Source organism: Staurois parvus, unplaced genomic scaffold (assembly GCF_062004578.1).
Source record: "Staurois parvus isolate SC_StPar_1 unplaced genomic scaffold, SC_StPar_1.0 ptg000151l, whole genome shotgun sequence".
Classification (NCBI taxonomy): domain Eukaryota; kingdom Metazoa; phylum Chordata; class Amphibia; order Anura; family Ranidae; genus Staurois; species Staurois parvus.
In genome coordinates this window covers 20,101,124-20,128,848 of record NW_028317947.1, presented here as the reverse complement: position 1 = coordinate 20,128,848, position 27,725 = coordinate 20,101,124, and the positions used below count along the sequence as shown (strand labels likewise).

Sequence of the window (27,725 nt, the reverse complement as noted above, 5' to 3'; positions counted from 1 at the left end):
ACTATAGGATTTGTTTTCTGTATTCTGCAAAAAACCTGGTTGATCCTGCTGTTCTTCTTCTCCCCCTTCAGTTCATGTCCGCAGTGTAGTTGGGGATATTGCAGAGCAGTGTTGGCAGCTCTGCACAAACTTCCTTTTCAATGAGTTTCTATGCTGAGCATTTTCTCTCCATTACATCTGAGCTGCCCATGTGACTATAGAGTCACACATGTGGGCGTATACACAGTGGTAAATAACAGCCCACTCCCTCCTCCTCCTCCTCCATGCCCACTAACCAGCTAAACACAATGGGGGCAGGATATTGCATCTTGATTGATGGAGGCTTCACCTTCCTGTTATTCTAAGACACAGGCTTGGGGGTGTGTGACACAGCCTGTGACTAGCAGAAATCCGCCCACAGCATGTTATTGCCAACATATAATAAATATTTGAATTCAAATATATATTTGTATGATTATTTAAAACACTTTTTCGATATTATTTATTTTTAATCTGTATCCTAAAGGCTGTTTTTTTATTTTGCACATGTGACCAGCAGCAGAGGACTAGAAGCTTCTCCTGCCACTATTTCCCTGCAGACAGGCTAGGAAAGAGCTAGGTCATGTGACCGCTGTATATTGATTAGGAAAAAATGTACTTAGATTTTTATTTTCTATTAAAATAATTACAGTGCCATCATCCATATACAGAAAGAGAAGGGACAATGTAAATTAAACAGTGTGTGTTCAGTATCACTTAAACAATCACATGGAAGCACAGAACGCGCACTGATGTAGGTTATACACGGCTGATGCAGGTTGGTGTAGTTGGCCAAATGGGGGGCCACTGTTGGTCCTGTGTACTGCTGAGTTTTTGAATCAGAATTTCCCATACCTCAGCAACTGCTTTTTTAAAAAAAAAGCATCCATACTGCATGCTTAGGCCTTGAGTGGTTATTGTCAAGTATTGACCCATTTATTATTATTACAGGTACTTATATAGCGCCACCAATTTACTCAGCATTTTACATATATATTGTACATTCACATCAGTCCCTAACCCTCAAGGGGCATACAATCTAAGGTCCCTAACTCACATTCATACATACACATATTAGGGACAATTTAGACAGGATCCAGTTAACCCACCAGCATGGCTTAGGAGTGTGGGAGGAAACCGGAGAAGCCACGCAGGCACAGGGAGGGCATGGAAATTCCAGGCAGGAGGTGCCGTGGTTGGGATTCGAACCAAGGACCCTAGTACTGCCAGGCGGAAGTGCTTGCTTGTGTGGGTGAATTTACAATTTTTTTTCCTTTTGTAATCATATGAAAAGCACATCTTTACTGGACAAGTGTGAATAAAAGAATTCAGCAAGGTGATTCAGTTCTCCTGTACCTACTCCAAACTGAATAGGATTTGTACAGCCTAAACATCTGTGTTCGTTTTAAAAGAAGAATTAAAAATGGAACTTGCTATTATATTTTTAGGACATTACTGCTAGGTCGGCTTTAAGAATACTTCTCATGACATCCAATATCTACATTTCTGATACGCCCTAAACATTTACATGTTTATCTGTGGATGCTGTATTAAAAAACAAAGACCAAATCTATTTTGATTGCAAAACGTCAACCTATCCATTGAAGCCAGATAGCCTGCAGTATATACTGAGTTTCCTGATATTGCCTGTATTAGTGCAGCCGCCTTGTATAAGCTTGCACTTTCTTCACAGATAGCTTGGTTGGCTAAATATGTACAGAAGTGGTCATCTGGAGGTTGGAGATCAAGCTGAATGGCTGAACAGCAAGGTTTCCCTGTTATTCAGTTACCCATTATCAGCACAACCATGCTGATGCAGACAGCAGATAATCTGTCTAATCACTCACACACATTTTAGCCCACAAATATAAACAGATAAAATCTAAAATAATAAATGATAAAATGTTATCTTTAAAGAGACAGTGTCACTTTGCCCATGCAGGACGTAATGAGTGTATCTGCAAAGGCCTTCCCTGCCACCTTTTATTTTCTCCTTTGCCGTGTCTTCTTTGGATATTGCCATCAGTACTAAAATTGACAGTGTTGTTGACCAGGGGGAAATGGTGACAGCGGTGGGGGATCAGTCGCTTTCACAAGGGAAGAGCTCACATGCTTCTTTATACCCATCATTGGGTAGTGTCACTGGCTCCAACACAGGAACGACCTACAGGGAAGCTTTAGCAAGTTAAAGTGGTTGTATGGGTAGCACAGTGGCTAAATGGTTCCGCCTGGCAGTACTAGGGTCGTTGGTTTGAATCCCAGCCACGGCACCACCTGTCTGGAGTTTGCAAGTTCTCCCTGTGCCTGCGTGGGTTTCCTCCAGGTACTCTGGTTTCCTCCCAGACTCCAAATGCATGCTCATAGGTTAATTGGATCCTCTCTAAATTGTCCCTAGTATGTGTATGTATGAATGTAAGTTAGGGACCTTAGATTGTACACCCCTTGAGGGTTAGGGACTGATGTGAATGTACAATATATATGTAAAGCGCTGCTTAACTTGACGGCGCTATATAAGTACCTGAAATAAATAAACCCTTCACTTAGTGAAGTGACTGGCCTCAGGTGATACACAGAGATGAAGCAAATCATCTTACACAAGTTGTACCTGTTTATCTATAGCCATCTTTCCCCTACATCCATTCATAGTGCAGAATTTACACTGGATCTCTCGGCTCTGAAAAGCAGGGGGCGAGGAGCCGAAATTATATTAGTGAGGAGAGCTCTGAGAGCTGATTGGATGGAATAGACAACAAATCCCCCACCCCCATCCCCCTTCACACAACACACAGGAACAGAGCTGAGGCTGTCAATCTGCTGGAGCTCCCTCCCTGTCACTATTTTTTCTCTTGGTGTTAGGAAACTTGTCCGAAGTGATTCATACTGATAGCAGAGGAACGAAGCAATGGTCAGAAATGACACTTAGTGCTCTTAATTGAGACAAGTGCACACTATAGAGGGATATGCTTTGTTCATATTTCATGTCTGAGATTTATAACCACTTCTGTCCCGTCGCTTTGTTTGTTCTTCTATTGACAAACATGTATCAAAAGCCCAATTTGTTTTTTGTTTGTTTTTTTGGTTTAGGTAGGCAAGGGTTAGAAACTGTTGTACCTCAAGACAGTGAAGGGACACAGACAGAAAAACACCCTGAAAGGGGTTTTAACAATTCCCTGTTCTATTCAATATGGAGAGGTATGCAGTGGCTATAGTTATGCTTTAGATATGCTTTAATCATTGCAAACAATTATTTAGTAGTACCAATCAGAAGACATTTGACAATTAGCATGGGATCATTTTGTTAAAGTGGAACTGCGCTGCACCTAAGTACCACAAACACAAAATGCTATTTAATTCATTTTTAATATTCTAAGCAAACTCGGCCATCCATCCATGTCTCCATGCTTTATTTTGCTAAGAAATCATTTTGAAAAACACCCCCTGGCATTTCTGGCAGTGGCCATCTTGAGTAAGGTCAGATGATTCATGTACCATTTACTTCCTGGAATCCATCTGCCCTTAGCTCAGGCATAGGTTGAGAGGTTGAGCTGAGAACACTCCCTCCTCTCCTGAAGTCGTCTGGGATGTATGACGATGTTTGCCTAGGTGTGGAAATGTAAAAAGATGTTTAAAACAAGTAAATGTGATATTCTTTCCTATCCATTTACTAATGCTAGCAACATAAGGATTGAAAATAGTCCATGTTGATTAAGACAGTGAAGTTTCACTGTAAAGTTCTTGAAAAAATACCAAAGACAACCTTATAGTATGTTCAAGGGGAATGTCACTCCCTCTGTTTTCTTACCTGTTATGCAGTGTTGTCCTCGATTTGCACACTTCCCTGCCCAGCGAATACAGCGTTTGATCTGCTGCATCGCTCCCATACACAAGGTCCCCCCCCCACCATCTTCTCTGACATGATTGGTTGCCCAGCTGTCTCTTCTGGGTTATAGCAGCCGGCTCCTAATGACACACATAGCTCTGCTGTCTGGCAGCTCTGTATTGCTTCTCCTGCAGCCCTCTGGAATATGGATGGGGATATCCCAAGAGGCTGCGGTAGCAGGACACATTATTCTCACCTAGGCAAGAATGACTGAAGGAGGTGGGGGGGGGGGGCAGATAAAAAATAAATAAATTTGAATAAAAAATGATGGGCGGTTTAAACTTGTGGAGGTGAGAGAATTGCAGGGAGGAAAATAGTAAATTAAGAGTGGATGTCTGCATACAGTTTTGTTTCCGAAAATATGTGGAGCAGGAAGAAAAAGAAATCCCAAGATCCAGGTAATCAACTATTTCATAAACCGTAAATAAATAGATAAAATTCAGCATCAGTTGTGATTATTGGGCAACATATGTTTAATTGAAGAGCAATGCGTGAGGGCTAATGCTGTAAAATATTGGGCTCGATCGTGGCATGTCTGCTGTATTTCCTACTGTCTAATTGAGTGAAAGCTGAACCTCTCTTCAGTGAGCAGAAGAAACCAGTGCTCCCAAAGAAACTACTTGTATCCCTCTCCAGCAGTTGTATATGTTATATTCATACATGTTTAATGTACACAAGAGAACAGCTCGAGACACCATCAGATGTTGTAGAGGGTTTGTTTACAAGCAAACAGAGAAGACCCAGCTGTGTGTAAGCGCCAACACTAACCTGGGTTTTCTAGGTCAAAGGCTACTCTGCAAAAAAAAAAAAAACTACCACTGATTCTCCTCGAACTGTATTTTGAGGACAGCAGAATGTGAACTATAACACACGGTTATTAAAACAGAACAAGCATTCTAATTTCCACCACTGATTTTATTCATCATCTTTTTTTTATGTATTACTCCATTGACTAAAGGGAACTCTCTATAACAGAACCCCAAATAACCGCAAAACCTGAACCCCTGGGTTTCTAATATTCACCATTCTGTCCAAAACAGAATGCTCAGAAAGTAAAAACTGAATGTGCTAGATGGTCTTTCTATAATTATTTGCTTTTACCTCAAGTCATTAAAAAAAGTCACCATCTACACCTACTGTAGCTGCTGACTTTTAAAGTGACTGTTTACCCCCAACATTTGATATTCCTGATATGTGCCTGTTGTACCATGTACTTGTGTTAAAAAATGATTCTGTCCTCTTTGTATTGCTTCCTTTGTGTGAAATACCTGGTGATCCTACTAATCCCCCTGCTGTCCTTCAAACTGGCCATGCCAGGCATAGAAATATTGTATATCCTACCCAATGTTGTCAGTTTTCTGGATGTTCTGGGAGAATAGCCTGTCTGTCCTCTAATGGCCAAGACGTATGCTGACACACCCCTGGCACTGCTCTTCACTGGGAAGATCAGTGTATCGCTACTTCTACAGTCTCCACTCATGCTTCTTATGCAGCTGAGAACGGAGGTTATGTGATCACTTATTAAAAAAGGAAAACATTTATTTTTTTTATGTACACCCACATGTTTTGACTTGCATTTCTTATTTTAAAGGATAAGTTAACCTTTCGTAACATCATACACCCATATTCAGGGTGCAATATGTTACAAAAGGACTGACCCCCGATCCCCTGTGTTTTTTAAAAACACATTCACAGTATTCTATGCCTTTGTGGCTGTCGGCTTGCACTTCTTAATGAACTACTATGGTGCTGTTGAGCGCTGTGGTAGTTCATTGAATCTTCCTGTCAGTGTGTATCTACTTGCCTGTAGGAAGTACCAGCAGACAGATACACTGACAGGTCTGCAGGAGTCCTGCATGGCACCCACTATCTGCTGATCACTGGTGCAATGCTTTGCAGGCTCCCAAAACAAAAAATACATTTTATCTGTTAAAAAAATGTGCATTTATTATTTTTTGTTAAAAGGTGAACTTTCTTTAAACCGAATGGGTTGTTTTACAAGGCGAGGGCTCACGCATATTTTAATAAACAGACACTCACCAGCCCAAGAGTGCAGCACTGTCTTTACCTGGGCCGGTTATTGGGTGATCTTCCGACACTGCCATCTTGGCTATGGAAGTCAGGTGTGACATCGTGCGGTTTCCTGACCTGCTAATCACTGCTCATGAACAAGATCAAGCTGCTGTCGGATTGGTCGTGCAGCTTCCTAGGATGTGACATGTTCCAGGAGGCTGCTGGTGTGCAGGGAGCGAGCCACACCTTCACCTAGGCAAGAATTCCAATAGTGGCAGTGGGTACCTGTCAGAAGAAGGTACCCACTACACCCCCCCATAAAAATAAAATAAAACAAGCAAACATGTTAGAGGAGGGGTTGAGGCGGATTAGCCGTCCTTTCACATTTAAGTGAAGGTCCTTTTTATTCATGATTCACTCAATCTGATTACTAATTAGAGGCAGAATATTCTAATGATTAACTTTCTTTTCTTGGTATTGGAATGTTGTGCAAACAAGTTCTGGACCCTTACAGGTTTATGGCTGGAATGACCTTGCAGGACAACTGCAGACTGTTTATGTAGACAATCGTGGAAATGTTTTTATTACAACAGATGGCTCAACTTCATGGCACAAGTTCTTATGCTGCACTCTCATTCTTCAACTAATAGTAGTTTATATTGTGCCAGTCAATCCAGGAAGCTTGTCTGCTCTTTGATTCATACCGTTTATAGATTCTTCATGTTCCCTTCCTGTTTATTTTAAAATATTCTTGACCTGGGTCTTAATGCTGATTGTTAATGTATCCTCAGAGGTACCAAACCACTTTCATCATATTCTTACCATTCTAGAACTAATTTGAATGGGGTTAATCAGAACTACTTCAGTTAAAATTCTTTTCTAAAAATGCATTTTTATTCATATGGCAAGCAGTCCATTAATTTCCTCATTTTATTTATTCTAGATGGGGGGAATGAAGAGCCACAGGAACGGAGGCAGCACAGCGTAGACTCTCGCCACGGACGGGCTTCACAAGGTGAGAGATGACGTGTTCCAGTGATACCATCACTTTATTATGTGTACACTGAAGAGTGTATAAACAAATCACTATATGGATGCATGCTGACAACCTATCATTTATTTGTAGACAGTTGTGTGAAGACAGAGAGCAGCTGGAGTCTACTTGGTTATTCTGGTCATGAATGTGATTTTGTATTTTGGAAGTATCATTTTTAAGGCCCACTGTAGTCCTTTTGTCTCCATGCTGTTTGCCTCTGATCCTGGAAGTGTTAAATCAATTAGTCAATGGAAGAAATATGATTGAATTTCTAATTCTCGTAGCAACTCAGAAATCCCTGCAATCGTTCTCTTTACCAAAGGCTATCCCTAAATATTCTGATCTTTGCTTAAGCCCCATATTGGGTTGTTGGATCACTCAGTTAATGGGAAACCATTGATTTCTGTGGTAATGTTTTCCCAATAAGTCCCTGAAATTACTCAATGCATCATATTCACTATGTTCAAGGCAGAGCAAAATATCAAGGAGTTTTGATACTAGCATTCATAGTTTTATAGTAGGACAACATGAGAAAGAAAGTGAATATAAAACAAAATTAATGGATACTGGCGTTGACATTTTCTCTATTTCAGTGCATGTTTGACCACAGGCTTTTGGGAGAACTGACCAAGCTGACTAATTATTTAATAGTGTAGTTGTTACAGAACGTTAATGAAATGGAAAATCACAATATTGTTTTATGAGGATCTATTAGAATCATTATGGTTATGCTCACGCTTCAAAAGAGCATCCAGCAACACAGAGTGTTTTATAGGCAACATTCCACCCGCAGCTGAACAGTATTCCCCCATTGGCAGAAGCAGTTGAAGACAATAGACAGCTGCGTCCCAAACACTTTATGTCACATCTGAGCTGCCACAATGCCTCCGACCACCAATGTTTAAACTGAGCCAAATGGCTCCGTGCACATTTTACCGTGTCTTTTGTATGGCACTTTTCGGGGGTTGAGACAGCTTCCTTTTTTTCCCCTTTTTTGAGTGTAGTGTGAATGAGGCCTAAATGTAGCCCATTAACGCTTTAATTTCGTTTCCTAGCACTGGGAGAAAATGTGATATGCAGGCCCATATGTTATTCACAGACATACTAAGGGGTTGATTTACTAAAGGCAATTGCTCCAGAGCTTAGTAAATGAGGTAAAGCTTAATTTTGCAAAGAATAACTAATCACATGCAAGGAAAATAAAACAAAAAACAGCATTTTTGCTTGCACGCGTTTGGATGATGGAAGTCAGCAGAACTTCTGCTCATTTACTTACTAAGCTCTGGAGCAACTGCTCTTGCAGAGTAAAACTACACTTTGCAAAATGCAGTCTATTTGCCTTTAGTAAATCAACCTCTAAGTCTCTGTGCTCTCCTCCTTCAATGTAGCATGTTGGCTGTCAGTGCTGCTCACACAGAACAGAATAGAGAAGCTTCTACTATATCATCCTATTTCATTTTATTTTATTTTTTTCATGCTCCGGTTTGCTTGGCTTGCTGAGAAGAAATGGTTACACATGGGTCCTTTTTTGTTTTCATCCTAATGTACCTGACCATGTGGCAAAAGATATAGCCTTGGGTTATTTTATAGGTTTACTTCATTTGCAAGCCATGCTCTTAGAAGTGTAAAAATGCACCAAAAATATATAATATTTCTTTACCTCTAGTCCTTAAACAGAGGAAGAGTGCAAGGAATTAATATAGAAATCTCCATGTCATGCACTGGGATATCTCTGTATGTCAGTAAGGTTAATAGGCATGGGAATGAACGTACAGTGAACCTTGTCTTCATACATCAACTGGGAACTCAGACTAATTGAGAGTGCCTTCCAGGAGTTTTTTCACACCGAAGAGTATCCTTGCTATGTACTTTTCAGACAGCCTGTGTGTGTATGTGTGTGATATATATATATATATATATATATATATATATGCATTTTTGCTAATCTGAGCAAACACTGAAACACAAAATATGCTTTTCTTTTATTCTGGTGATGTGCAGCTCCCTGTTCTTTCCTCTTTTGTCTCCTGTAACCTGCCCAGCCCAATTTTTGGGGGATTTCTCACATTCACTCACAGACACAAGCCATGGTGAGGGTAATACTATACAGAGAAATTTAAAGCATTATATGTATCTAACATGACCACGTACCATACCCGTAATATATAAGTATACACTCTTTTCTGCTAAAGGGAAACTGTGTTTGTGGTCAGTTTTATTTTAATTCTTTGTATGCTTGTGCTTTTTTAAAATAATTTTTTAATGTGTTTACAAAATCTTTGATTTACAAATGTATCGTTAAAACATGATTATGGATTCCCAGAGCACTGTGGATTAGCTAACGAGAACAAAAGGTGCAGCCAAAACAACCTGCTTGGAGGCGTAGTTTGATAGGCGATGAGTCACTGCAAGCTGTTAGTCACTGTGTGTGTGTGTGTGTATATATATATATATATATATCTATATATATCTATATCAATATTATCGTGAGCTATTAGGTCCTTTTCACATGGGCAGATCTGTGAGCGGATCCCCTGCTGATCAGCACAGAATTTGCCACATGTGGAAGGGACCTTAAAGTGTTACTAAACCCACAACAGTAAAATCAGTCTGTATATGCAGTAAAGCATGCTTGTTGTACTCACTGTGGAACCTAAGGGGTTAATCCTCTGCTTTGTTTAAAAAGGCTGTTTGATCCTTTCTTCTCTGTTCCTCCCCTTTTTCAATCGACCACCACTTATGTCCAGACTGATCCGTGGGCATGCACATGCTCAGTTTGGTGTATATTGTTAGAGAGGTTTGTTTTTTTTTTTCTTGGGAGAGTGCATGTGACCAGCACAGGGCCAATCAGCACTGTCCAGACAGAGGTCAGGGTATTTTCATCCTCCTAGAGCAAAAAGAAAACTCCTACAAGCTTTAGCTAGTGGTGGGCTGGACACTGATAGAAGTCACAAGACTGCTCTAACTGCTGATGAGAAAAGGTATTTAGCAGTTTATATTTACTAAAATAATTGCATTTCCATGTTCTCTGTACTGTGGGAAATCAGATATAGTGAATGCAGGATCGGGGGTTTAGGAACACTTTTTAAGCTTTATTTCAGTAGAGTTGGGACTATGTAATCCCTTGAAAATGTGAAAAAGAGCCAAGAACTGTGCTTGTGGCAATAATTTTTTTTGTACCAGACCGAACACTATTCATTCTAAACATTGTATGGTGTCTCCATCCATGCTTTGAACAGATAATGTTCATACTATCATTTATGCAATATTATGTGCTATTTTGCAGTAATTCTGCAGTGGTATCCTTCAGAGACTAGTATAATCCCTGAAGTGATAACGTGTCAACAAGTTGGTTAGTAGGGTGTTCGGTAATCTGCCACAAAACTAAAATAACAGCTGTTGCCACTGTATACATAATACAGTAGTTGGCATAAGCAGTATAATTGTGTTAATGCATTTTTTGGCAATAACAATGAACATTTAGATAAAAGTGTAAATGGGCAGATGAGATGTGCTAATCACAACGTAATCGCGGTTTTTAGTTTCTGGCGCCTAGGATACTACTTTGGGATTCTTTTGAAGGAAAAATGACTGCTAAATGTTTTCACTTTTATTTTTCTGACTCAACCAAGCTCATTGTTGTGAATCAAAGGGACTTGTATCTGAAAAATAGCGCACATTTTTTTTAAGTACTGTGCACAGTACATAAAGTGCATGCGAGCCCTACCAATTAACTTTTTTCTTGTTTTGTTTTTTTTTTTAAGACCTCAAAATCGAGAAAAACAAAACACTGCCACATTTAAGGATTGGCAAGCTGCAGTATATTGCATTTTATTCCTGGGTTTTGATACATTTTAAAGGGTAACTCCACTTTTATGAAAAATGTAAGCAAATAAAATATATATAGCATATACAATTGCTACTCAAACGTTATTGTTTTTTAATGTTAATAAACAATACCTTTCCATTTTATTCTGTAGCTGCTGTATTTTTTTTTCTAAATTCAATACAGAATGGCATCCTGGAAACATCCTGTACACTGTTAGTATAGAGAACGCCCCTAGAAATGTAATTTCCTGTTTGTGTGATTGGCTCACTGATTTTCCCAGAAGTCTGCACTAAGATACAAGTCTGATTTTAGGCATCAGCTCCAACAGATATTTAATTTTGGGTGAGACACCCCCTAAGGGTAAAGCAGCTGTAAAGGCATGTTAAAACAGGTATAATTACATGCTGTCTGCAGTGGTATTGCACAAAGCAGCCTTGAACCTCCACTTCTGTGGTCCCCTGCCGACTCTCTTGGCTGCTCCTTTTCTGCATGCACTGAAAACATGCTGTGGGGGCGCAAATGCACTCTCGCTTCCAAGCCAAGCTGTGTGTGTTGCGGGCGCTATAGTGCCCGTCTACCATAAGCTGTTGGCACTTGTGCACATGCACCGAATCCATTGCTGGTCTCTGCCAGCTCTCAGATACCTAGAAGAGACTGGCAGCACATAGATACATACCACTCGACTTGGCCTCATCCCTGCTCCCTCCTCACAGGATTTGATTGACAGCTGTAGGAGCCAGTGGCTCCCGCTGCTGCCTTTCTGTCCTGTGAGAGATCAGTGCCGTTGTACACATGGTCAAGACAGCACAGGTAGGTTTTTGGCCTAGGCCGGGACCTGCTGCCTCCTGGGATTGCTACGTCACACACACACAGCTGTTTTTTGTGCATGTGCACAAATGCCACAGGTGTTATAGTGCCCATCAACCAGAAGCTGTTGGCACCAGATACCTGGAAGAGACTGGTGGTATATCTGTACATACACGAGATCCCACGGGGAGGGCATTCTTGCGTGGTTAATTTCTGTTTTAAGTTCCATTCAGTAGATTAGTGAAGGGAGTCAACCGTTCCCTGTTGTGTGCTGACAACACACAGATTTTTTGTGGACTGGGTGTTTTCTGCTTTGCCAAGTATCTTTGCTAAACTACTCAACTCCCACACTCTGATGTCACAACATAAAAGCTAACTGTAGCCCAAGATAATAATAGGAGGGTTCTTTGAGATAACACAGGAAGTGTGAAGAGGACACAGAACAGCTCTGAATTGCTGACAAAATTAACTTGCTGAACAGATATAAGAAAATTCCTCCAATGGTTAAACAAACCAAAAGAAAGCCAATAGAAGAGGTTAATTGTTAGTTTATATACATTTTATGAAAGCAAAAGCTGTGTACACAAGTGTCTAGACCAGGGGTCTCCAAACTTTCTAAACAAAAGGCCAGATTATGGTCTTTCAAGCTTTAGGGGGGCCAGTGGGAGTAAACAATGTCTGAGGCTTGGTTGCCAGTGGAAGTAAGAAAATTACATAGCACCTGTGGTCAGTAGGAGAAGTAATTGTGGCCATCATTGGTATTGGTGGGAGGAATATTGCCAACTGTTAGTATCATTGGGGGAATGGTGCCTCATCATGGGTGCCTGTGGAGGAATAGTGATCCATTGTTGAGGTCAATGGAAGGAATCGTGCCCCATTATGAGTGTCAGTGGGATGGATAATGCCCTATCATGGGTGTCAGTGGAAAGAATAGTGCCCCATTGTTGCTTTAAGTGGAAGGACTAGTGCCCCATTGTTGCTATCAGTGGGAAGAATAGCACCTCATTGTTGCTATCAGTGTGAAGAATAGTGCCCCATCCTTGCTATCAGTGGAACTAAATAGTGCCCTATTGTTTAGATTAGATTGTACACCCCTTGAGGGTTAGGGACTGACGTGAATGTACAATATAGATGTGTAAAGCGCTGCGTAAATTGACAGCGCTATATACGTACCTGAAATAAATAAATAAAATAATTGTTGCTATCAGTGGAAGGAATAGTGTCCTATATTTGCCATCAGTGGAGAGAATAGTGCCCCATCGTTGTTGTCAGTGGGAAGAATAGTGCTCCATCTTTGTTGCAAGTGGGAAGAATAGTGCTCCATTGTTGCTATCAGTGGAAGGAATGGTGCCCCATCATTGCTGTCAATGGGAAGAATAGTGCCCCATCATTGCTGTCAGTGGGAAGAATAGTGCCCCATCATTGCTGTCAGTGGGAAGAATAGTGTTCCATCATTACAGTCGGTGGGAAGAATAGTGCCCCATCGTTGCTATCAGTGGGAAGAATAGGTCCCCATTATTGCTATCAATGGGAGGAATAGTGCTCCCTCATTGCAGTCAGCAGGAAGAACAGTGCACCATCATTTCTGTCAGTGGGAAAATAGTGCACCATCATTGCTGTCAGTGGGAAGAATAGTGCCCCGAGGGCCATGTAAAGTCAAGTAAAGGGCCGCATCTGGCCTGCAGACCACAGTTTGGAGACCACTGATTTATTTATTTATTTCAGGTACTTATATAGCACCGTCAATTTACGCAGCGCTTTACATATATATTGTACATTCACATCAATCCCTAACCCTCAAGGGGCGTACAATCTAAGGTCCCTAACTTACTTTCATACATACACATACTAGGGACAATTTAGACAGGAGCCAATTAACCTACCAGCATGTCTTTGGAGTGATCTAGACTCTAAATACAACACAAAGCTAAGACACATTCCTTGTATACAGTATAGGTCATAAGTAGAGAATTTTCCTTAAGTACACAGTGTTTAGACTTCAACATTTTACATGCTGCTTGGTCCATACATTCATTATTGTATCAATACAATATATGCAGATCTCTAGGCTTCTCCCTCTAGTGGCTATCTGTATGCTAAGCAGTGCATTCAGTATCACTGCAGAACAATCACTGACATTTTCAAACTACCTTGAGATAAAAAAAAAAAAACAGTAAAGCTCACTTTTTAAAATTTTTGGATAGACTGTAAAAGTATTGACCCTCCCCCCCCCCCTCCCCTCCACCCGTCAGGTACCCAATTGCACATTCATCCTTCTCTATTTGTCTGATTACCATTGACACCTGGACAGAAAGCGATGGCAAATCTAAAATATTAGTTGTCCAAAAAAGAAAAATTTTCCAGCAGGGACACTAGTTGTGGTGACAGCTGTATAATAAGTAGGGATCTCACCTTACTGTTGTGGACAGAAAGTGAAGGGAGATATCCCATGGGATACAGGCTCTTTACTGCAGCAGGAGCCTTGTATAATGTGCCGCTATGTGCCCTTGTTGCTGTGTTATATAATTCCTGTTGTAACAAAGGCCATGTATAAACTGACAGGTTGAAGCGCCTGTTCATCTGGAACAAGCCTGAAAATTGCATGGATGAGTAAAAATTTGTCTTGTCTGTAACGTATAACATTACATGCACTCATGACTGCTTCTCCCACTACATTACTGGGAAGTAGATCACTCTGGCTGGTAAACTGTTTGATATTCTTCAGGCTCAGTTAATATTGTTAAGTGCTGTGATGTCATTAATTTTATGTCTGCTGCCTCCTGTGATATACCTATCTCTGCAACCTGCTTCTTATTAAAGGCTCTACTGTGCTGCCACCTAGTGCATGTTCAGATGCACAACAGCTAAGGTGTGCCCATCTAATGTTATCACATACAGATATAGCAAATGAAAGGTGAATGGACAAAGGGAGGAGCGGGACACATAAACAACAGGATTGCTTCCCTGTAGAAGAGCACGTTGGAAGTACAGCAATAGTTGTACTATCTGACATTATTATTATTATACAGTATTTATATAGCGCCAACAGTTCGCTCAGCGCTGTACATTACAATGGGGGACAATACATGAGACAGTACAATAACAATACAGTGCGAAACACGAGGGGTTTGAGGGCCCTGCTCCTTGGAGGTTACAATCTAGGAGGGAGGGGATAGTGGTACGGGAGGAAAAGCTGTGACATATACAAATGTATGAATTAACTGTGATGATCGCGTCTAATTTTTTTCTAGCATACCTGCCCTGAGGTGCCTTTTCTCAATTAAGAACTGATAAAGATGTGTTTATGCCTGGAGTTATGTTTTAATCACAGTATTAAGGCATGGTGAAAAGCATGAGCAAGTGAAAAGTGTTTCTTGAATGAATTAATTCAAAGGTTAAAGAATATGTAAACCCAACATTTCATATTCCTGACATGTGCCTGCTGTACCATATACAGTACTTGTATGGAGAATTATCCTGTTCTCTTTGTATTGCTCCCTTGTGAAATCCTTGGTGTTCTTGCCAGTTCCTCTGCTTTCCTTTTAAAAACTGACCACAGTAAGCATGAGAGCGCAGCGTGGTCAGTTCTCTAGCTATGCTGAGAACTCAGCCTGCTCTCCCCCCATGATCAGATCAAGCCCCCCCAACCTGCACAGCCATTCACTGGGAAAATCAGTGTACTGCGGTTTCTTCTCCCGCAGCTCTTATGCAGCTGAGAATAGAGGGAATGTGAGCACTTATAATAAAGGGGAAAAAAGTATGCCTTTCATGTCTATTTTAAACTGAATGGGTTGCTTTACAAGGTGAGGGTTTACAATGACTTCAAGACCCCTTTAATTATAACCAGCTTCAGTATAGTTATTATTTCCTGGGGCATATCTCAAGCCCGATCCCTGCAGGTGATCTGTCAGATCTGATCATCACCTACGAGCATCAGAAAACAACTGGGTCCCCTAGGGTTTTCATAAGGGTACAATTTATATGTTAAGGGCTTTCATTATTGTGCACAGATATTCACCAGTTTATAAGCGAGTATGTGCTGATTATTCTCTTTAGAGTGGAAAAAGGGGAGAAAAAATCTTCCATTGAATGTGGGCTGCATTAATTCTTAGGCTATGTAGGCAAAGTAAAGATGGTGGAGTGAGCCTCTGACAGAGGATGCAGCATTTGAGAATGGGTGGATGTCCCCTGCCCTTTATATTTGGTAAGACATTTAGCTGTCTATGGATAGCCAAAGATATATTCAAGGAATCTAGTTTTTTTCTTTAGTGGGTTATTGTGCTGCTTTGGGACCTGGTGCTGGTTGGACCCTCCTCGAAAAGTTCCTTTAGGTCCGTATAGACCTCCTCAGTGGACAAATATCCTTTTTGGTGAGAAAAAAAAATATTCCCCTCTGTGTGATCTATGTACATTGAAACGATTCTAACTAACTTTATTGCAGATTCCTACCTTTTGTTATTCTGAAGAAAGACCTATTTGTTTGTCTGTGTCCATGTGCAGAGTGAAGGAGAATGGGAGTGATTTTATAATTATCGATCAGCCTCTGCACCAGAAAAATTGGCAGGGTATGCATCCCTTTAGACATGATTTCCAATTGGGAGTATCTCACCAAAAATTACATTTTTGTTGCAGGAGATACCAAAAATCTGACTTGACTCTTTGTGCAGACTTCTGGGAAAATCAGTGAGCCAATCACACAATCAGGAAATAACATTTTAAGGGGGCGTTCTGTAAACCATCTATGTACAGAACACATCCAGGTAGACATATGGCCTTGCATTTTCAGAAAATTACAGTGCATGTGGTGAAAGCACCAGATCGTTTCTTTAAATCCTCATACATCCTTTCAGGCAACGGGAGGTTATGAGACTTTCCAGGATTGACTATTGATGCCGAAAGGCTGATCCTGAGAGGGTCATGCTATACACATACATTATGACAGTATGTACTTTACATTGATGTTTATGTATTTTGGCGAGATTGTGGCGTCAAATGATGTCAGGGGATGTCACCCTTTTCTCGATATTCGATTGGTGGATAGCACTATATGGATTGTGTCACTGTATGCACATTATCACGTGCTTGACGAAGGGGCCCTGCGTGTTTCCGAAACGTTGCACCTTCCCAGCTGGATGTTGCTGCAGCACTCACTGCTTTTGAGCCTGACCCAGGAACGTGTGCGATGGAAATATTGACATAACCATCTGTGTACAGAACACCTACAGGTAGCCATATTGCATTGTATTTTGCAGACAAAAGTGCTGCAGATTGAAAAGGCAAGGTAATTTTTAATAACATGAAATTACAATATGACTTGAGTTGCAATTGTAAACTATATATATATATATATATATATATATATATATATATATATATATATATATGTTGTTTGCTAATTTTTTTTACCATGAAAATGGAGGTACCCCTAATGTTTTATGCTCACAGGGCTCAGTATACAGTGCTCACCTACATCAGGGATCCACAGGTATTGATCTGCAAGGGCATTCCTAGTGTTCCTTCCCAGGAGAGTGATTGGGATGATGCAAACCTAGCATGTTGCCTGTTTTTTACTGCATTGTGCAACAGAAAGCATGGCCAGACATCAATCTACTTCTGTAAGACTTGTTCTAACTCCTACATGCTTGGGCAAAGGTCTTGTGTGCTGCATTTTTGTTGCATTGCCCCATGTGCTCTAAACCATAGCACATGACAACACATATTTCCTTGCTCGTTATGTGTCAACAAGCCCTTAAACGCACTATGATATGTCATTTACCAGGTGTGCTAGATATGCATTGTAAACTGGCAGTCATGTTTATGAGCTCTTCATTTTAACTCATACTTGGTTTATAACCCATTTCGCTTTATTTATGTGGATCACACATGTGGCATAGGTGCAGATCTACTCTGAGGATGATTAATGAAGACTATAAAAATGTGGAGCCGCTATCAAATCAGTCAGATGTCTTTATTGTCCTACTAAATAACACCTGGTTGATTACGATGGGTCACAGCTCCAGCTGTCTTTGCTTTCATAAATGATCCCCTGCGTCCGCCTGTGAACGATGGGCAGAAACACATTCTTGTATTTGAATGAATTACCAAAATCCTGTCTCTGATTTAATCAACAGGTGATGGCTGCATGTACAGCGACATATTTTTTCATATTCCCTTAGAAAGAGAAGAGCAGGCCCTACTCACACAGAGATTTGATAAAAAATTTATTTTAACGGTGTCTGAAAGCCCTCATTACTGTCCCCTTGGGAAAGCCTATGCAGTTCAATCTCAGTCTTCTCAAAGGATACTTGGAGCAGGAGCATAAGTTTGCCAAGATCAGATATTCTGTCAGACAATGAAATCTGCAGGAACAGTGCTTCCACTAGGCAAACTAGTCGGCCGCCTAGGGCGCACTGCCACTTAAAGGCACCTGGGTACAGCACAGGCTGGCATGCTTTCTGTGTGGGACGCTGCCACATCATGAATGATCCTCCAGCTAAGGTGAAGGGGTGGCAGAGGGGAGGAAGAAAAGACAGAGGAAGATGCCTGGTGTCTGGGGCTACTGTAGCAGCTGAGCTGCCGCTCCTTCCAGTGTTCCTCTTAGACTCAGTCCCTTACTGCAAGCTGGCTCATGGCTGCTGATCACTGTGGAATTCCAGCCCTTCTCTTCCCATTCATCAGCAGAGGTGCAGCTGCGGCTGCGGAGGAAGGTAATGTTTGACTCTGATGTCTTGTGTCTGTCAGTGTGTCCTAGAAGGCCGCTTGGCCGGCTGACCATCACATGTGCATCATCACAGTCCCAAAGCCTGCTCTTCTAGTGCCTGCTGATCTATGTCACTGTTGGTGATGGTGTATTGTATCGGATCTGTCACTGTATGGGATCGCTCAGTTCAGGTGTTGTGTGTGTCCCCATTACCTGAGGAATTCCAGCCTGAGATCTGTCAGAGTGTAGATCCATCATCCTCCACTCGCTGCAACTGTGACACTGCCACTGCCAGCCACAGATACAGTCAGTCTGTGACACTGATTTTGTCTTTAATATTGGTACTGGTGGCATCTTATGGCACTTATTTTTGCAATATAAAATTTAGCAGTTTCATGTTTTGTTGATTTAATATTTTCCATTGTTTTTAAAATGTTGTATTTATTTTTTTATTGGGGGGGCGCAAGTAACTGGTCTTGCATAGGGCGCAAAATAGTCTAGTACTGGCCCTGGATATCTACACTATGAATATGAAGGGAGCCACTTCTTAGTACATGTAGACTTGGAGCAGCTAATACATGTGTCTGTAAAACCATTGGGAACAAACGCAGCAAGGCTGCATGCAGTTTTGCAGCAATGGGGTATTTCTCTGGAAGTATATTGAACGCTTCCCCTTTAACACAAAGGCATTTTGAATACAATAGTAAAATAGCTAGTAAACCATGGTTATAATGCAAGGGGAAGATAACCCAGCGTTTGGCAGAATTCCCAGACTGCTACTATAGCAATGTCTTATCTTCCACTGAAGAAAGAGAAGATCCAATATTTATGTACAATCTTTAGAAAGTCTGTACACATTTGTAGTTATTTGCTATCAATAAAGTAAAATCCAGGAAGGTATTTATAAATAGTGAGCTCCCATTATTTACACCAACATGGCTATTTGTTAATGAGGAGCCTTGTACTCTTCTACAGATGAAAAACAATCAGAAGTGTGTTTTGTTTTATGCGCAGGAATTGTGATGCCTGGTACTCACGATGAGAATATCGAGCGAATGATTGTCCGTTTTTTTGGGGTGGGGTTTGCATGTTAGTCTGTTAGTCTCGTATCGAAAACAGGTTACTAGAATTACAAAAATTCTCATAAGACAGAATACAAATTTGGAAGTGATGTAATGTATTCTTTCATTTCTGAGCATGCGTGGTCTTGGTCAATCTTACAAGAAAAGTCTGTGTTTTTCTCTTCAGATACTTTTGCATGAACTGTCAGGATCAGGGCTAAGGAGCTGTGTATTAATAAATACATTATTGGACGATCACTCCAATTGTGTTTTTCTTTTCTCATTGTGCCTACTAGGCCTTAGAAATTACTGAAAATGTACCAGGTTGTTTTATGCATTCTGTAAAGTGGTGATTTTTTTTTCCGAATGCCTGTTTCTAGGAAACATGTTGTGGAATTTATTACATTCCTTGACTATATTGAACCAAGGAGGTTTCATTTTCAGCAGAACCACAGTATTGGTGATTGAGCTCCTATGTCTCCGTACAATTTATTTTTGTGAGCTTTTTCCACAGAGTTGGTGAATTTAAAGCATATGTATAACCAAAGCTGTTTTTTTTGTTTTTTTTATACCTCTGTAAGTTTGAGGGGGGTGGGGGGGGGGGAGTTTTTCCAGGTTTACCTTCATTTCCATTCCCAGAGACCCAACCGGAAGTAACAGGAAAATTCTATAAAGTGAGGGGAATTGCTGTCTTAGGCAGTTGTCATGGGAAGTTACACTCGCCTCTTGTTCTGGTGACAACTCACCATCAAGTACTGGATTCCCCAGTACTTTCTGTCTTTGTCACAGGTAGGGGTTTCACTAACTATTGCCTTAGTACAGGGATAGGCAGCCTAAAAGAGGAGACGATCTACCTGAGCAACACGGGAGAAATCAAAGATCACCGGGCACAGTGTTGCCTCCTCACACCTGGTTTAAACCTCTGATTGCCGTACTACCATACGTATCATATCGCCTCCTCACCACCTGTCAAACACACTTGGGTAGCTTTTCGGAGGAGCAGCACTTGTGAATTAGCCTTTAGTTGCTTTTGCCAGCTCACACATAAAGTTGGGAGGTGGTAAAGCCCTGCAGTTGAGGTGCAGTTTTACTGCCCCCAATCCCCACCCCCTTTAGCTGTTGAGGCAGCGGCCAAAGGTGTACACATGCCCCAACAGGAAATAAACCCCCTGTCACTTTTGGTGGGTGCTACCACCTGCCAATCATGACCCATTCAAGTAAATGCGGCCACTCTGCAAGCGACCCACAACTGCATGTTTCTGTGGGATCCAAGGGGTTAAAGCAGGTGGTGGGAAAGCAGCACAACGCTGCCTGTTTTAACCCCTTGTTTGCTGTACTGCACAAGGTTGCAGGGCACTTGCAGAGCGGCCTCATTCACTTGAATGGGTCATGCTTGGCCGGTGCTACCCCCATGATAGGGCGTATACTTTTTGCTGTAGCTGCGACATGTGTACACCGCTGGCCACGGCAGCTAAAGAGTGTGCTGTTGGGGCGGATTTGGTAAAAGCATGTCTTAACTATGGGTTTTTACCACCACCCCCAGACTGCAAATGTGAATAAATGCTTACTGTTCTGAGCACCCTTCAAGGCTGCTTTCACACTGGTGGTTTACCTGCACTGCGTGTGTAAAGTGCATCTGTGACTTTCCTGGGTTATCTGTGTTTTGCCATAAACTTCTGTTATATCCTGCAGGTGTGGTACACATTGTGAAAGCGCACCAAAACTACTGCATTCAGCAGGATATAATAGATGTCTATGGCTGAGGACAAGAAAGCTGTATACTGCACTGCACCCACGGTGCAGGTAAACCACAGCACATCAATGTGAACACAGCCCTATATTATTCTGCCCAGTGTATTGCTTCACACTGATCTGAAGATCTCTTCTTTCCTGCTGCTGGAACCACTCTGGAGACCGCTACCCGGGATAAGAGGTGGAGTGCAGTTGGTATCACTTTACATGGGACAGGAGCCGGCACTACAGAGGAGACATCAGCTTATGCGGCTCTTGATCCCTACTACAGCTCCAACTTTACAAATTGTCCCCTTGCATTGCACTCTGTTTGATGCTCTGAGATGATGGGTCAGCAAGCCCAGACCACTATCTACTAATAGATAGCAGTCTAGGGGTTGCTGTCCCCCCACCTTAGTGCATATTTCATCCTCTGCTCCGCATTCATTGCCTATACTTTTAAAGATTTTTCTTAAGCACATAAATGTGTGTAAAACACATTAGCAGTGACTGCAAATATATTGCAACAGTACAAAAGCTTTTATTAATAAAAAGAAAGATTGTGAATGTAATGATGGAATAGAAGATATTACAGATACATATAAGGTAAAATAAAAATGGAGGATTTTTTTTTTTTTTTAAAGAAGGAACAGTTGACTAAATAAAAATAATATGAAATGTGGAATGGAAATCTTGGCTTAGACCTGAAAGGTGACCCATGGCAAATTTCCTGCTATATGTGAATGGGATTGGGAGAAGGCATGCCAGAGTCTGAATTTCCCACTTGAAGTAAAGTTGTGTTTAACCACCTGGGCCAGGGCTCCTGTGGTGGAAGAAATTAAGAATTGACTGTAGGAACTTTTCCAAAGCATGTCATGTGCGGTCCAAAATGTAATACTCATAAGGAAAGGCTTTTAACCCCCCTGCTCTACTACCTTACTGACCACACCAACTGCACATTGCAAAACAGGGTATTCTCTTCTTCCATCCTGAGAGCGAAGCATTTTTTTCCTGGTTTAGACCTGTACAACCATGACATGTAGTAGAGATAAATGGCCACACGGGGTCCTAATCCTTCCTTGAATGCCTGATTGACAGAGATGCTGAAACACTTTAAAATGTTTTTTTTTTCTTTTTTCTGTGCAAAATATTTTTCTGGAGTTGAATTTGATTCATGTGGTGTTAGTTTAATCATAGACCACTATGCCTGCAGTCTTCAGTTACACCTCTCTGATATCTTTTTTTAAAAGTTGGTTATTGCTTATATATATTTTTGTGCTGCCTACTGTTAAGTTTAGTTATAATAATTTGATTGTGTCCCTTTTTCTCTGGCAGGTGGCTCCTCCTCTGAAAACGACTGTGCGTTTGAGCCAGATTACTCCATCACCCCCCTGCCTGTGACTGAGGGCATGCAGCATATACGAATAATGGAGGGTATGTCCCGCTCACTGCCATCCTCTCCCCTGCTCACCCACCAGGCCATCAGTGTGCGGCTGCAGCCTGTCAAGAAACTGACTGGTAAGAACAGACTCTGCAGCAGACATTAGAGGCTCTTCATGTTAAAGTAAACCAAAAAATGTACATTGTATAAATATTTTAGGAAAGCTGGAGAATTTATCAATTAATCATTCCATTTGTGTATTTTATTTTTATTCCCCAAGTTACCTTTCAATGTGCACATGTACGTGACTGTCAGGAGTGGGTAGTAGTAATGGATGTTGAACGTTTTAAGGCTCTCATAGACATGAGATGGCTGTAGCCCAATCAAGTTGGTTGACAGGCTGGTCACAGTTGGACATACTGTATATCTCCCCCAGAAGGACCAGTGAGGTGACATCAGTCCGTTTTCGGTCACACCAACACTCATTGCTCTAACTAGGTCAACAAATTGGAGTGGCACACATAGTGTACTTTATTCTTATCACTTAGGCTCCATGCACATTCATGTTTTTTTTAAGCTTTTAGAAGCTGTTAGCAGCATTTTCTTGCTGCTCCTAGAATCTAAATAGAGTTATCCTATGTGTCCCTGCATACTACTTTAGGCTAGCTGTGTTTTCAAGCTTCAGCGTTTAGGAGCAGAAAAAAAAATATATATTTTTTAGCGTTTTTGAGATTGTTTTTTCCGTCGGAAAAAGAAATGCTGAATGCTACTAAAACTCTTCCAACAGCTTTTTTTTCTAGCTTTTTTTCTATATGTACATTAAAAACACTAATAAAACTCTAATGCTCCTAAAGGTTAATAAAACGCTACGACAAACCAGCACAAAATTTCTATTAGCGGTTTTCATCCAGCTTCTTTTTCTAGCATCTTCTGAGCTTCTAAAAAACACTAGTGTACATGGAGCATTCTAGGGAAGGCTCAGCCAAGTTAAAGTGGGAATTGCGTATTTCCACCTACAAGGTGTACATAAAAAATGCCATAACTTTGCCTAGTGGCTGTTTTGTTAGATGGAATCAGTCCATTTATACCAGACCAACCAAACCTGAAGAAGCACATCATTTCATCTCAAAAGTTCACTTGTCTAAGAAAGATCTCCATACAAATTGCTTTAAGGCTTCTTGTGAAGCTATTTTTTTTCCCATGTATTTGAAACGCACTTTAAATGGAAGTCCGCTGGCTCCTATTTACTTTAATTGTAGTGTGTGGATGACTGTTCTGGTGCTGCACTTGACCTGTTTTGTGTTTCTTTGGACATAACCAATCCTGTTGAGATTCATTCACATGGAAAGTAAAGCAGGTCAATTGCATGTGTTTGAGCAGTGCTGCATTCATATGAAAAAGGCTGTGTTCGTCATCATCTACATAAACCCAGAAAGCTGGAGCTGGATTCCAGAGCCCATCAGTTAACCACAGATGTTGAGAGGAACCAACAATTATCTGGTGTTTTTCTGAGGACCGCTGATAAGTCTGCACTTGATGTGTCTGCACAGTGCACACCCACCTGCACTGACTTTCACAAGCTCAAGGAGAGCTGAGTTTGTATGTGTATGGCAAGCTATATCAGTGATCAGATTGTGCCTACACTTCTGAACTCCTTTTAAAGTTTGTGTCTAGCTTTACTGGTAAGATCTAAGTAATTATATCAATATAGAAAGTGCTATAAATGCTTGAAAAGCATAGAGGTCTATTGTTCTGTTTGTCCATTCCTTGGCTGGTACATGTGGCGTTTAAGGATAAGTTAAGAAATGAGAGAAGTTATAAAATAAGCGGTATATTACTCCTGGTTTTGTAAGCAAACATCAACTGCCCAAAACTGCTAGACTACTTTCATGCTTTTTAACTGCTATGATAAATACTGAAAGGATAAGTTCACCTTTGGAGCATATTACATATTCCACCCATTTTTAGGGTAGAACATGTAACATGTTTCAGCTCCTGCACCTTCTCCAAAAGTCTGAAAATTCCAGAACCATCACAGTTTTCTCTTCATTTTTGAAAGCAACCCAAGTATAACTTTTACCTGTGCAGAGGGATTCTTTGTGTGAGCCTATTAAGAGGACATCCAGCATCATCTAGTCCTTTCCTCCCCAGCTTTACTGTCCCTGGCCCACCCCTTTCAGTTATTGGATTTCAGTTATTTTAATTATGGAGGTTCAGTACAACATGTGAGCATTACCACACCTTCCTGTTTACTCAGAGCTATGCACAGCTCCCTGCTGGGCCTCCCTACCAGTTATCAGATGCTTGTGTTGCATAAAGAAGCACAGAGACCAAGTGATGATGACACTGGGTCTAAATGATGCTATAATGAAAACTTGATTTATTTACTCATTACATTAGCATGATGAGGAGGAGGGAATGGAGGAAAGGAAAAATATGAGCACATTGAACTTCAGCTTTAGTGGTTGTAAACCCTTACATGTACCCAGTGTAGTGACTGGCCTCAGGTAATACACAGACATGAAACAAACCCTCCTACACAAGGTGTACCTGTATCTTCAGTTCTTCTCCTCTACAGCTTCCTAAAGCACACATTTTACACCACATTTCTGAGCTGAAAAGGACAGGGGGGCAGGGATCTGATGTTACACACTGCACAGAATAGAGCAGGGAGGTGAGTGTAATCTGAGACCTGAGTGGAGGGAATGAGCACACACACCCCCTTTACACAGTCTCATAGTTAAACATGCACTGCTGAAGCTGTCAATCACGTTCTTTATGCTGGTGGGGGTGGGCGAAGCTGTCTCCTGGAATTCTGTGGTGTCGGGATAACTTGTCAGAAGTGACTCAAAAATATAACAGAAGGAGGAGAGAGCAGATAGGATCCACACTAGATGCTTTAGATTGATACCTGTCAACTTGGCATCATTGGGAACAGACAGTGTTTGCCAGTTGTAACCATTCTCTGGCCAGATTGTAGTATCTGCAGTGGAAAAGTGAAAGCTAGATTCTGTTTGCTATACCCCCCACATTACACTGTTAACTGTCATCACTACACTTTCTAAGCTTTTAACTCACCTGTAGTGTATTAGAAGTAAGAATACCATGCAGTGTCACATGCGGAAAGGTAATTAATTTCCCGTTATGGATGAGATCCTGCATCTTTTCCGTGTTCATTGTTTCTGACATTATCTTAGATCAGTCCTGCACTTACCAGGATGACTGCCTTCAGCTATAATTTGTTGTGTCCTGTTGCTTACAAAAGGAACATTCAGCTATTTTTTGCTGTGCATTAATAATGATAAAAATGCACCCCACATGTGTTTTTAAAGTGGCCCTAAACAGTATCCTTATTTTACACAAAAACTGATACCCATCCAATACTTATTGGTCCTAATCTATTTATGATGAAACCATTCCTGTGTTTCTCTGCCTCCTTGTAACGTCCTCTGTGAGCTCTCCTTTTCCCCCTCACTTCCATTTGTTGGTAACATGCAGTGCACGTTAGTAACAGTCATGTACACTGCTGTATGCACACTACAAATCCAATTGTTTGTAATCCATCTTGGGAGAGAGAAAGGGGGTGGTTACCTTCCTATATACAGTCAGACCATGGAAAATGGATGTAACAGGAAGTTAGCAGCAATAATTTGGAGGAGGCTGAGAGCAAGAGAAGGGACGTTTTTTGAGTAAGGAATACATAGTTGAATATAATGTTCTCTTTTTTAAACCAGAGTTTAGTATCACTTTAAGGCTTCCAGACATTTATGGTATATAATTAAAACTGAACTTCAGCTTGGCACAATGATACCTGATGCTGTGATACCTCTTTGACCTCTGTAGAAGCTCTAAATCACTGTAGTAGCCCAGGCTACTACAGTGATTATAGCTTCCACAGAGGTAGATCAGGTACCGCATATGCATACCTACATTATGCCAAGATGGCCCAAACGAAGTATGCAAAATATATCATCACAGCTTTAAGGCCTCATGCACACTGGACGCTATAAAAACGCCAGTAGCGTTAGCTATAGAATGTCGCGTTAAAAACACTAGTTTTTTTAGCTTTTTTGCATTAGCAGTTTGTGGCAGGGGGGTTAGCGTTTTTTCCGTATTTGCATTTTTTTTTTAAGTAAAACTATACTCCCACAAAAGGTTGAGGCTCAAAAACGCTAATAAACGCCTGATAGCCACGTTTTTTGGCGTTAGAGCATTTTTACAGTCCTCTTCAAACACAGTAGTTCCGGGGGGTCCAGGCTGAAAACACCCTGGCCAAACAAAACGCTGATAAAAGCCTATGGGTACATGGGCACATCGAATAACATGCTGGGGAGTTTACTGGCTGTAGAAAAAACATCTGACACCCAAAACAACCGCTGTAAAAACACCTAGTGTGCATGAGGCCTAATAGTGCCATCATATTCAGTTTACAGTTAACATCATAAGATCCTCCACCAGTAGAACTGAACTAGTCACACAAGCACCCGCACTATCTAGGGCCAATGTACCGTGGGTTCTATTAGCTGACTGGTATGTTGTGGGAATACAAATGGCAGAGAACATACTAATAGAATGTTAGCACTGTAAGTCCCATCAGCCAGATCCCTCAGGATTGTTCATACTCCTTTTAGTTGGTTATGCGCTGTGCAACCTTCTTCTCATGCTGCAAAATGGGTAGATATGAAAATGGTGGGCTTGGATGAGGGCAGTGCTTAAACCAGTTATGCAATGATCTGCATTATGTGCAGGGTTCAATCCAGGGCTGTTCAATGGTAATAGCTTCTATGGCGGTGTAAAGGGAAATTGTAATGGGTCAGATTTAATACAGTTGTTTTAAACGTTATACGTTTTTTAAACTGTTCAATAAAAATCTTGAAATGTTCAGCATGCCAATAGTACCTAGGTAGGATCCTTGCAAGCTATGTATATAGCCACACGCCATATAACTGAGCATTAAAAGGAAAATTAAACAAAACACACAGAATTGAGCAGGTAAAACACCTTTTAATGAATAAAATGGTAAAAATGCTGTTATGGAATTGTTACTTGATCAGAGTTTTAAGAAGATGTTTTTTCCAAGGGGAGCCAGGTCACATCTGCAGTTTGCTAGAAGCTCTCTCACTGCAATGATTGAAATGCTGGAGAGAACACAGGATATAACTCTTTTTTTAAACTGTTTAATACCTTTTTATTTTATACATACAGCATATTTTATGCCAATATTTTATACAAGACATGATTCCCACAGCACTATAGGTTAGCTAAAGAG

General features: G+C 41.0%; 1 protein-coding gene across 5 annotated transcripts in view; it reads left to right on the top strand.

Moving 5' to 3' along the window:
• Nucleotides 1-27,725, top strand: part of TANC2 (tetratricopeptide repeat, ankyrin repeat and coiled-coil containing 2) — a 518,532-nt gene that overhangs the window by 349,444 nt on the left and 141,363 nt on the right. For all 5 annotated transcript variants that reach the window (XM_089674602.1, XM_089674601.1, XM_089674599.1 and 2 more), the window contains 2 exons: nt 6,855-6,926; nt 22,411-22,593. In XM_089674602.1, the coding sequence (XP_089530728.1) occupies nt 6,855-6,926; nt 22,411-22,593 (255 nt within the window). The remainder of the gene's footprint in view (nt 1-6,854; nt 6,927-22,410; nt 22,594-27,725) is intronic.